The sequence below is a fragment of the Hippichthys cyanospilos genome, chromosome 3 (genome assembly GCF_059441005.1).
Source record: "Hippichthys cyanospilos isolate Australia breed blue-spotted pipefish chromosome 3, RoL_Hcya_1.0, whole genome shotgun sequence".
NCBI lineage: Eukaryota > Metazoa > Chordata > Actinopteri > Syngnathiformes > Syngnathidae > Hippichthys > Hippichthys cyanospilos.
The window spans coordinates 9,125,128-9,138,126 of NC_142371.1; the positions used below are offsets into that span (position 1 = coordinate 9,125,128).

At 39.1% G+C, this 12,999-nt stretch overlaps 1 protein-coding gene across 1 annotated transcript in view; it reads right to left on the reverse strand.

The window, feature by feature from the left end:
• The window catches only part of vps13b (vacuolar protein sorting 13 homolog B), a 298,582-nt gene that overhangs the window by 62,077 nt on the left and 223,506 nt on the right, over positions 1-12,999 (reverse strand). The window contains exons 39-40 of the mRNA XM_088410037.1: positions 5,459-5,661; positions 1,715-1,931 (exon numbers count right to left, since the gene is read on the reverse strand). Of these exons, the coding sequence (XP_088266163.1) occupies positions 1,715-1,931; positions 5,459-5,661 (420 nt within the window). The remainder of the gene's footprint in view (positions 1-1,714; positions 1,932-5,458; positions 5,662-12,999) is intronic.

Below are 12,999 nucleotides of genomic sequence, written 5' to 3' on the forward strand. Positions count from 1 at the left end.
ATATGACTTGAGTTAAAATGTCTCTGCACAAAAAGTCAGCTACACAAATTGAAAAAAAAAAAAAGGTTCATGGATTATTTGCCTTATTTTGCTTCATTCTCTTGGTATCTTATTTGCCCTGAGGAAAAAATCCTTCCTTTTGTTTTTGGTCAGTCCCTGTCAGATCTCATTTATACATTCGGAATACGAATCGGCTCTGGGTTTTGACCAGGGACTGTAAAATATGGTGGTGATGCATTTATAGGTGTTTCTATGGAGCCCAAAACAAAACATAGATGTTTCCATGCTTTCAGAATGTTTATGCACATACGAAGCAAAATATAAACGGAGGGATTGAGTAAACTTTTTTTTTCGTCAGAGTAAACAGTCATGGACTGAACCATGCCAAGCACCTGAAAAAGCTGGATGACATGGATCGAAACTTTTGAGTAGTGTTTGAACCAAATTGAGGCTGTTGCTTCAGTTCCAAGTCCTTTGGAAAAATGTTTATTTGGGGAAAAAATAGTTTGTCCCCTTGGGGTACAAAACTGATACTCTTTGTAGAGAACTCATTTCGGGGAGTAGCAAAATCTGTCTGTGGGCAAATGTTTCTTTCAAGTTAAGAGGCCAGCGTATTACTCTGCTGGAAACAAAGGATGAAACAAAAGTAAAAACAGACACTTTCATGGTTTTGCTTTCAGTCGCATTAGCAGAGACCATTTCTTTTTGTTCTCCTGATATTTTTCACTTCTCTCAGAGTCCCTTCCATGCCCTTGTCAGCCCTTGGGGGGCACTTGGTCTTCTCTGTACTTTGGGGACTGCTTTGCTCTGCTTGTCGAAAACATGTTGCAAACAGATTGTTCCCTGCGTATTTGTTCCAGCATATACATTCTCCGACGATGCAAGAGTAAAACAGTGGGTGAAAAAAAAAGACAAAAAGTCTACCACAGTTGACAAAGTGGATGACTAGTCTACAGTCAAGGAGTAGTTTGATCCCCTTTGTGTAATGTTCCTCTGTGCGCATGTTGAGAACAGCAGACGCACAGCACCAAGAAAGGGAATAAACTGCGTGTTATTTAAAGTAGAACCAGGCATCTGATCAAACTCTTTTAGTAGAGTGATTCGACTGATTCGTCAATGTGCATGTTGATTGCTACCTACAGTGCAGTGGATAAGAAATTTGGTTAACTTGTAATGAAATCACAATGAATGCCATAGAAGGAATAATAGTTCAATATGGTTCAAATTAAATATAAAAATTATACAAAATTTGAATATCAAGGGAAAGTCTATTTTGATAATTTGTTTGACAAAATGATTTGAAAAAATAATGATTTAGCATCTTTTGCCATTTCTCCTTGAATTTTTTTTTTTCCTTATGAAGGGTATCAATAATGGTTTTTCGCACAACTGTCAAGTCAGGAGTCTTCCCCAGCCTCTGCAAGTTGTTTTACTTAGGATTTGGAGACAGAGACCATGTAGTTTTGGACTTTGTCATGATCTTCTAGTTTTGTCTAAAAAAATGAATAAGGACTTGACATTGCTTGGTGAAATAATATACTCATTGAACTAAATGAGTGAGATAAACTTTCCCTGGACATTTTGAATACTGGGCACCCACTGGTATGTTCTGCACACATACACGATCTTTAATGGAGGGAGCAGTCCGATAACTATGAAACCAATGCGTGACCTGTGTTCCCCCATTTGAGATACAAGTGCCATTAATATTCACCTGAGTCCTGGATGTACTGAAAATTCCCCGTTCGCAGGTCGTCTGAGCTGTGTTCTGAGTGAGGACAGGAGGAACCTGGCGAGGGTGGTGGCTGGGTCTGGAAGGTATTGTCTTTAGGGCGGTTTTCCACTGTGTCCCCTTTCTGTGCAGAGTGATACGCAAGTAGGTGCTCCACCACCAACTTCAGACAGTTTAAATTTTCTTGTCCCCAGAAAATCTGTCAAGCAAAGATACAGCAGCTTTATTTTTTGAAAGGGGGGGGGGGGGCATTTACTTGAGTAATAAAGCTGTAAGATTAATTTTTAGAAATATTTATAGGAGTACAGTATATCTGAAAAGTATGCACTTAATATTTTTCCGCCTTTTGCTACTTTGGAAAATATTGAAATGCACAATCGTATCACTGAGTCAAAGGAATTTTCTGTAGACCTCCAAGACAGGATTATCGTGACACCTGGGGGTGGATATATTAAAAAAAAAAGTCTGCTGCTCTGAAAAGCCAAAAGACCACCATGGTCTCCATTATCCCTATGTGTAAGGATTGTAGAACCACCAGGACTCCAAATACAGATGGCCACCTGTATAAACTAAATGATTAGGGCAGAAGATCTAATGTCATATAAGCTCCAGTTTTTCTCTATGGAAAGAGAAGAACCTACCAGAAGGTGAACGGCCATTGCAGCAATACACCAATCAGGCCTATATGATAATGGCCAGATGCAAGCCATGAAAGGCAGTCAGTCCGTCAAGAATTTACTCAAAGGCATCAGAAGGACTGTCAGACCATGAGAAACAATTCCTGTGACTGATAGGATGACGATTAAACATTCAGATGTAAATCCCAGGATTATATTTAGAGGAAACCAGGCACTGCTCTGAGTAATACCATCCCTACAGTGAAACATGGTGGTGCCATCATCATGGACATGTTGCATGGCAGGAACAGGGAGACAATTCAGGAATGAGGGAATGATAACTGCAGCGATGCAGAGAGACATAATGGATAAAAACCTGCTCCAAAATGCTCTTGACCTCACTGAGTTGACAGTAAGTCTTTCGGCATGACAGCGAATCTGAGCAGCAAGCCAAAATATCAAAGAAGTCACTTCAGGACAACTTTATAGATGTCCTTGAGTGACTTGAATTTGATTGAGAATCTCTGAAGAGATTTGTAAAAAAAAGTTGTATGTTCCCCATCCAACCTGATGAAGCTTAAAAGGTGCTGAAATGTGAGAAACTGGCCAAAGATACAGTAGGTGCTCCAAGTTTGTGGCATCATATTCAGAAAGGCTGAATTTGCAGCCAAAGATCCATCAACACTGTTTTGAGCAAAGAGTGAATCTAGGGAAACTAGTGTCTTCGTTTTTAAACTTGGGTAAAAAAGGGAAAAAGTGATTTGCCTGTTGTGGGTGTTGTGTGCAGAATATTCAGGGGGGAACCCTAATTTCAAATAAGCTTTCACAAAAAGTTGAAAACTGTACTAATATCAGTACATAGTTATCTGCACAGGATGCGACCCACAGGTTGTATTTATGTACGTACATATTTTGGTCATCTTTCAACGTTTTCTTCCAAAACATAATGAGGAACAGTCACACGAGGCACCACTTGACAGCGCATCATCAATAACTACCCAAAACAACGTGGTGTCCTCCTTACATGCTGTCCACTTTTCCAAACACCTTCAATGGGGTGCCGGGGTTTGGACAAACAACTAGGAATCTCTGAGTCAAAAGCTTTTCACAGTGCGTGCCTGCCTGCTACCAAGTCATGTGTGCATACGGGTTTATGACTAAACTCTGAAAACAGGAAAATTCGGGGAGTTTCTTTTAGGCGTTTGGAGAGAGAATCTAAGATGAAGAAATCGGAAGGAATTCCAGTGGCTTTTGCACAGTATTTGATTAAAGCGCCAAAAACACCAGTACTTTCAAAAAGAAACATGCAATTATATATTTAAGGACAACCACTGAAAAAGATAGAGCGTGGGGTCCCTGAAGTAGTCATGCGGAACAATACATTACTAATGAAGCAATCAGTACATTGCACTGAGAAGGGGATTTCTTTTTAGATGGGACATTATAAGCAAAACACTATGTATAAAATATCATCCAACCAACAAATAGCCAAATAATGTTCCACTACTTAACGCACAAATGTTAACCAAAGTCTCACACACACAAACGTGCACACACGTGGTGGGAAGCTTCAACTGTCTCGTGATTCGATTTGATTCAAACTCTGCGGTTTCACATTTAATTCAGAATTGATTTTTGATTCAAAACGATTTGATTCAAATTTCTGCCTCCAGCTACAGATGTGCGATGAACCATCATACTACTTCAGTCTGCAGGGAGAAAGTGTGTTTTTACATAAATTAAATTTTGCTTTGTAGCGACCATGCCTTTTCAAACAGAAAGAGCATGTGGACATCTGTTACTTCTTGAAGCTAGCTATAAATTGTATAGCTTTTATCGGTTAAAATAAGAATAAAAAAAAGGTAGAACAAGATAAATTGTCACTTCAGAAGAGATTGCAGTACCAAAATATTATGTGGAAAAACTGATTCCCAAATAAAACCTATTAATATTTCTCAGTACATTTATGAGAAACAACAATGAAATGAAAATAAACATTTTCAAGTGAGCAGCTAAATTGAGAGTAAGGGCAAAGCATGAAACGTGCCAGTTGTTCATTTCTGAGTACATCGAGAGCATTATCAGGAACAATTGTAACATATTATTTAGTACAATATAGACAGTATCTTCATTTACATGTAATGAGTAGTATATGTTTGGAGTTTGCATACATTTTTTTGTATTTTATCTGTTATTTTTGTGGACATGCTAAAGTTTTGTGTTGTGTTGATTACGTACCATTTGCTTTCTGTTATTGGATGAATACTTGTTCCTGGTTAGCGCATTTAATTCACATTCAAGCTTGATATAAACAAAAATACATTAGAACGAGAATAGTTGCCTGTTAGGAGGGAAAGAGGAAGAATAAATACATGACAGAACAATATTCCTGTCGTCGTTGATCTATTTCGTAGGAAGGCGGCAGAAATATTTATCATAGCTTCAGCATCATTGGGACCTGCGAAAGCCACTTTTAATGCTTACACAATGACCAGATCCATGATGGTCAAAATCCGTTCATTAGCAGCGGAGTGAAACTTGCACTCACATTCCCGGCCGTGTGGCTTTCCTGCGTCACACAAGTTAGCAAAACGCAGCAAGACTGCTTTCAATGAAGACGGCGCGGTTACATTTTCTCCATTGTTTGTTTTTGTGCGTCCTGCCATGCAGGCTTGACTTTCCGGAACGGGCTACATGCTGTTGTGATGGCACAGCGCGATCCGGCGTAATACGGAAGCAGACAGGAAGCGGAACGATTTCTTTTTAAAAAAATATTGATTTTGGGAGATGTTAAATCTTAAATCGTAGCAAATAGAATCCAGAATCTTATGTGAATCGCTTTCTTGGCACACACCTACTGGTCAGTGAGGATTTAGTGGGTTCACTGCCTCCTCTAATACAAAAGCTACACCAGTAAACACAGATTTCAAGAGCAAGAGGGGAACAAACAACCTAATGTGAAACCAAAAAAAGGATTCAAAATAAAACGGAATTGCAATCACAACTAATAATAACAAAGATCCATAGATCCAAATGTTACCAAGGTGCTTAACCTTGGTTGACCTATTATGAATGTACTGTAGCTATAATGTATAGAGCGTATCTACACCTGCAACAGGCCTCCTTTCAGGTCCAGCAGCAGTTTAGGGGGACCAGGCTCATGTCCAGGACTACCACTGTGGCGACACCAACGAGCCTCCAAGGAACTGCTACAAGAAAATGGCCCCAGGAGAAGATGGTTTCTTTCCTTCAGCCCTGTTCTCATCAGCACATCTTGTAGCTCCAGCTGCACAGAAGCAGATTGGACTGCATCTGGGAGAACAGAATAAGCGACAAGAAATGATGAGGTTACACAACCATTTAAAGACATTGGACAAGGACAATGGAAAATATTAGAGCAGTCATCAGAGCACGCCGTATCCACAGACATATTAACTTTTCAAATAGATGAAATATTGGAAAAAGCAATCAAATGGAATGTAGGTTGGTTGATTTAATGACTACTATTGAACCTTAAAACACAACTGCCTTAAAGTTTGATCAGTATTCAATCCTGCCCAAAACTATCTTGAAAGAAACACATGCATGACATCACACTTGTGCATTGTAGGGATGTGGTACTCTGTCCTAGCTATAAAATTAACTATAAATTAACGACAATCATTACTAGTAACTAGTTACACATACGACAGCTGTCAAGAGACTAAAAAAAAATATGTTAAACTGTGGCAGATCAAAAAGATTGACATACACAAAAAAAAGTGGCTTCAGGCATTTATTTTCTATAACAGACACATTTGTAACCATTTACCTTCTGCCTTATTTGAGAGTAGTTCGAAATGTTGCCTAAAACCTTTAGTTTCAATAATCAGGAGGAATGGCACTGCTTTCCGTTGTCAATCGACATATAGAAAATATTCAAATTAAAAGCATAAGTATTTGATATATTTAGCACTAGAGGAAGCCTAACGTTAGACATTGAACTTTAAATTTTATAAATAATACAATTTTAAACAATGAAGCTTTAAAAATGAGTGTAAAAAATTGATCACAATTCATCTCTTGATCTACTAACGGCACCACTAATGATGATGAGGTTATATATACTGTGCAGTATTTTAACTGCGTGGTGGGAAAAAGAGTCAAATAGTACTTACAGCACTGCATTTGTAGTTGATAAAATTAAGATATGATTGGGACAGTCTGAATCCAGTACAGATTATTTTAATAACAACTGATCTGAATCAAAACACACACACACACACACACACACACATCAAAAATCGCGGAATCAGGCCACCCGTATTTTTCTTTAACGTGTGCCACTAACCAACATTCTTAAACAAAGACAGCGAGACTGAAAAAGGAAAAAAAAACAGAAAGCATGGTGAAGCCAAACACCCACTCATCCTGAAAGAAGCAAACAGAGCAGGAGCCACCACAATAAGACAGCACTCTCTGTCCTTTCCATTTAATCGCAGATGGGTCATTAACTGTGGTCACAGGCTGTCCAGAAGTTGGCCTTTAAGTCCCCATAAATCAGCAGACTCCAACCCCAGCTAGTAGTTGTTAACATGGCAGGGCTGAGCTGGTCAGTCACAGCAACAGCAGCAGCCCATTTGGAAACCTCAAACCAGAATGACTAATAATGCCCTGTGAAGTGGCCCTTTGCCTTTTGACGACAGTAATGGTCCCTCCACTGCGCTTGGCTCCGAGTCCTGGGAAGTAAAACAGTAGAGCCTGCACATACGAGTCAAAACCCCATTATTTCGCACAGATGTGGCTAACGTAGGGACGTTTAAACATGTATACCGTCCGTACCGTTTAAGCCTTACGGCATAAATTCTGACTTTCTTTTGAACTTATTGTTAGGATATCAATTAAGAAACTCCAACGTGCTTGCTATTCATTCTGTTTTTCTCAAAGGTTGAATTGAGGCAACTGGACTCTGTTTGCTTTTTGTTCTGTTTTTTTTTTCTTATGTTTCAATAAAAAAGTCTTCCGAAACTAAGCTATTGGCTAAACGATTTCATTTTTAACGGCAACGACTGATTTAGCTACGCTTACATGTAACTGATACCATATCAATGTCATTACATATCGTTACTGACTTGGACAAAGAGGAGTGGGGGAATTCTATCCATCAGCCTCCGACAAAAAAATACAGCTGCATACAGGTAAGGTTGTTGCCAGTGTTCCATTTGGAATACGATATCCAGCGCACTACATACTTGGCACATGATTCATTTGCCAATTCCTGTATCCAATCAATAATGATGCAAAACATTTCATATTTAAACCACAGCTGTTCGCAGAAATTCCAGATGGCTCTTCTGGGCTGATGTAGAATAGGTCAACTTTTAAGGCGAGATGGAAAGTGGGAGTGGGAGTGGAACAGGAGCTGATTAACTAAGGAGAAAAATGTATGTAGAGCTTGGGACGGGGGAGGTTGCGAAAGACATTTAAGAATGTATATGACACACATCTTTCCAGACTCGGTAAACTGACTAAGATACGTCTTATTCAAAAGTTGGGCTTAACACACAGTGTTCCGATGAAAGAGGGCTTTTCTTGTCTACATCAGTTTGAAATATTACACGGGGGTGAGTCACTTGTCCAGGACAGATGCGGTTGATACGCGTTGGCAGTTTACCTGCTCGTGTCTTCCTAACGTTGTGGCGCACAGAGTTGTTATTTATTGAACAGGTTTATTTTCCTGGTGAGGATTTATTTGACAGCGCAAAGAAACTCCCAAACTGGGTTGTTTAAACGCTGAATAGCGATCTTTTATTTCTACTTGAGTGGGCAACACGTGTCACTATTAGCATAGCTGAGTCCAAAATGCTGCCGTTTAAACCAGAAGCATCACCAGCAGAAGCTCACAATAATGAGGTTCATTTGGAATGATTTTAATGAGGGGGAATCACACTCACTTCTCATTCCACTTTTCCATCCGCTCAAGACTGATTTGTAAGATTCATGCCTAAACTCTCTGCGTGACCATCATACCAGTATGCTGGTCCCAGGAGACGCATCAGCAGACAGCTAAAGACATTATGCGGCACAACAGAAGAGTGTGAGCGGAACGCATATGCAATATAAATACTTGGGAATACAGGAGCATGAGCCAGGTGTCGTCAGTAGTCTGCAGAGTTAATCAAAGAAATTCTATTCAGATTAAAGAATATCTGTCAAAGGAATAAAAGTATCTAATGCTAAGTGTATTCTGCCAAGTGTGGACATGGTAGGCTCCAGGCAATAAGGAGGAGGTTTTTGCGTTGACATACAAAAATAATCCTGAAATAGATGGACTGAAAATTGTGCGCAGCAGAATGTTGACCTTTGACTTTGGCTACCTCTGCCAACTTGGGAATGCGAACCTTTGACCTTGATTGAGTCTGGCATTTTGGTTCACAAATGTTTGAAAATCCCCCAAAATGGTGACAGGCTTTGTGTCTTTCTTCTTTCTTTCCATTCAGGCAAGATGTCCAAATTGTAGTCACGCATTAATCCTTTTGGTGCTTTAAAAAGTTGGGTTGGGAATCCTTGACTGTTCCGCGATTCGGTCCTGATTCTTTGGTCTACGTTTCGATTCAGAAGCGATTTTTCAAATTCAAAACAGTTTGGATTACAACTCACTTGGTTGACAATGATTTGTATCAATCTATAGATGTGCAAATAATAATCTTTTTTTTTTTTTAAACATTTATTAAGTTTGGAATTGTAAGGAAAAACACAAAACAGGGTGCGGACCACAACTGCTACTCTACTGTCTTCTTATTTTGATTCATTGCCATGCCAACCATGAGAATGGGAGCCGGAAGTCTTATTATATGACGTTTACCATAATACCTAAGTGACTTTGTGGACCAGTTACTGTAATTAGGACAAATCAAAGGAATTTCCAACATTCTTCTTGATACAGGTTAGCTTTTATAAGTTGATAGAAAGCCTATACGTTTAGATATACTGCATTAATGCTAAGTGCATGTTTTTCTGTTTGAGTTGGAAATGTCCAAATGTGCTTCGAGGGCTAGCACTAATTCTAGAGACTTGTGCTGTATCATACAATGCCAGCGTAATTGACTAGTGGTTTTCTAGTGCCCGTAAAGGGACAATGTGTAAGATTTAGACAGTTTTTCATTATGGACAGCAGGAGGTGCTGCATTTACCATTGACCGTAGCTATCACAGACATGGCAGCCTCTGGAGAAGTGCCAGCCCTAATATAATATCATTTCATGATAACTAGACCTACTATTATATTCAAAACATGCTGTTGGTCGTTAAGAACACATTTATTTGCAAGTTTTTGAAATTTCTATCAATTTGCGTGGCCCGCAAAATGCTGATTCAGCTTTATATTTCTGGCTGAAATACCACACTCATTAGTTGTCATCAACTTTTCATTTTTATAGGGGGTTAGGGGGATGACAACCAATTTTTTCTTCTCAATCTTTTTTTTGAACAGTTTTTACCAGCCTGTGGTTTTCAAACTGGCTGAGTGTGTGATGAAGATACTTAAAATGTATTTGAATCACAGTTATTGCGGCCCTCTGACAGAACCTCGAACTACAATGTGGCCCACCATACAAATGAGTTTGAAACCCCTGCTATAGCGGGGGGAAAAAAATCACTATGAAAGCTACGTATATGAGGGAGCAACAAAATCCAGTGTAGAAGTTGCACTCTATGCATAGGCAGTACTGAGTGGAGACACACACACACACACACACACACGCACACACACACCTGCTGGTTATGTTATAAATAAAAGACACATGACCAACAGTGGGGGATTTTATTGGCCAGGCATGGACATGTATGCACTCGCAGTCACACAACACACATGAGAGAACTCCTACAGCTGTTGTTTGAGGGCATTTCATGCTATGCTCGCATTTAGGGTTGAAAAGACTCCTTATAAGGTAGCTTTGCAAAATGATATTAGTACATAATCATGTACATGCACTCACCGTGATTGTATTCCAAATTATATGCTTTAAATAGTTTAGACTTTTGCTAACATCTTTAGGACATATACAGTAGGTGCATACCTTACCATATATGCAACTGTCTGCAAAACCTTCAGTACCAATCTTTGAGCATCAGTGAATTTGTAAGTACGAGCAGCCTGAGCGAGGCATAAATTGGCCTCGTATATGATGGGGTGAGGGGGGTAAAGAGCATGTTTTAGGAAGCTTGGTTAATGCATAGCTGACTGATTTAAAGAACTGGAACCATGTCAAAAGGCCGAGAACATTCAATCAAAGATGTGCATATATGCTAACCTTCACCTGTGTAATGCTGTACAGAGCTGCCAGTAATCCAGTGCGCACCAGCCTCTCTGCGGGCTAACATATAACTCATGTCACTCCAGCAACTAAGTGGGTGGTGTGGGTGGAAGTTTTCGTAAAGTGAAATACATCTCTGGCAAACACTTGGGTAAGATTAGATATGATCGCGGCTGATTTACTGTCTCAGTTTCTTCCTGGCAGCTCTTATCTGACCACTGCCTGGCTGATTTATACTTCAGGGTGAACTGGTATCAATTAGACCAAACCTAAAGGAGTCATTACCTAAGTAGCAGAACCCTCAGTAGAATAGCTAGGCGGCTTAAAGTAATAGAAATAATATATTGTCACTCACCACAGGAATACACTTTCCACTTACCACCAGACCACTATAGGAACTTGGTTCCATAGGGGCGGACATCACAGCCCGAGTACAAGTGTTGTATGTCATCTAAGTCATTAGACGTCCTCGACGTGATAAATGTTGGCCTGTAACATATGTGCCAATTTATTATCCAGAAAAAAAAAACTAGAAGCAGTGCTTGGGAGATTTTAAGAAACATGTTTTCATTTGTAGTCAAAGTTGTGGAATGACAACCACAACAAATACTGCAAATTCTTCACTCTTCTATCACCAAGAACCTCCCCCATCACACACAAGGAACAGGCAAATGCTCGTTATAAAGCAAAAGCATGTAAGTGAAGATTAAAGATGACACATTTAGTTGTGTTCACATTATTCTGCGTAATCATGGCATCATTTAATTCTTTATTGTATATTTGTGGGGAAATTACAAATATGTAGTACAAGACAATATATAATGGCACAATACATAATGCAATAATACAAAAAAAATACTTACTGCAGAAAATAAACATAAGTGGAAATAGCAAAAGTGGCAACACTTTTGTTTTAGTGCTAATGAAATAAAATTTCAAGCCCACTTAGTCATTAGAAAAAAAATTGAACATTCAGTGCATTCAGCTTCGATGAAGAAATATTTACCTCTTAGCCAATGGTGAGTAAAAGAGATGCTAAGAATAGATGACCATCCAATGATCTTGGGATGGGGAAAATCTGCAGATAAATCATACCACTGTTTGGCTTAATCTGGGGAGTTGTGGTTAAAAGTCTAAATTTACGGTAAACCATCTTTCACTCGCAGACCTTTCACCTGCCATGATTTGCTTGCCTGTTTTCGAAAACGAGAAGCACTGTCAACCATTATGTCATCTCAAGTTTAAGTTACTTAAATTCTCATTCAAAACAAAGACCTCGGCATCACCGCATCCATCATCACTAGTCATCAAAGTTAAGACACAGTGTGTGTTTTTGATTTCATTTATCATTTTGAAATTATGATCCATGAAGGGAAATTTATGTTTTACAAGTGATAACTCCCCGGTACACCATTTAGGCAATGTTGGATTTTGGGAACTGCAATAAGTCTAGTCAGGTGCCTTTCATAAATTATCTTTATTCAACACCTCTTACTAAAGATAGAGTTTTGTTGTTTAATCCAAACATTAACAATGTTTACTGTTTGTGTTTAGATGGCGGTGAAGAATGTTATTTGTCGGGGACAAGTCATTGGCCGAAAAAAAATGTGCAGGGTAATTATGTTCATGCGCCTCACAGCTGTGTTACGCTTGTAAACGTCAAATTCAAATGGTCTCAAACAAATTAGGGGGTTAAGAAATTTAAGCTATTAACTCTTGGTAATGCGCAGGTGTGAAATGGGTGTCATTATGGGTCGTAAAGCGGCTTCCGCATCAAGCAAACTGATATGTGAGGTGCAAAGGGGTTTCTGGACAAAATTTTCATTTTTAGAAGCCTATACAATTTATTGTCTTCTGATTATCACATAAAAAAATGATCATTTCTGTCGTACGGTGTGTCCCGTTTCAAAATGCAAGTGCAGCTGATATAATTACGACTTGGGCAAAACGGTGATGATTTATTTTTCTTTTATAATATATTATTGTGTGATTATCTTTGGAAAACTACAATTAGTCTGCTTTGTGCCAAAAAGTTAATAGTACTGAATACAAAAAAGATAACTGAAATACAAATAGAAAGAAATATTTGGAACAGGACCACATTTTTTAGTGAGTACTCTTGAAGTTTCGATCATAATTCAAAGGGTGTCCAAAAAATGATGAGCATTCAACTAAATGAAGGCACCTAAATAAATATTGGGTAGCTTTGACATTGTTCCTTACAAGCAGGCCTGTTGCGTTACGAGTGTATAACACTAAATCACCCTGAAGAAGCGGAATGGTAAGGTTGAGAGGTGGGGTAAGAACGTCGGGGTGTCATGGGGGTTGGGAGGGGTCCACAGAGGCACTGGACTGAA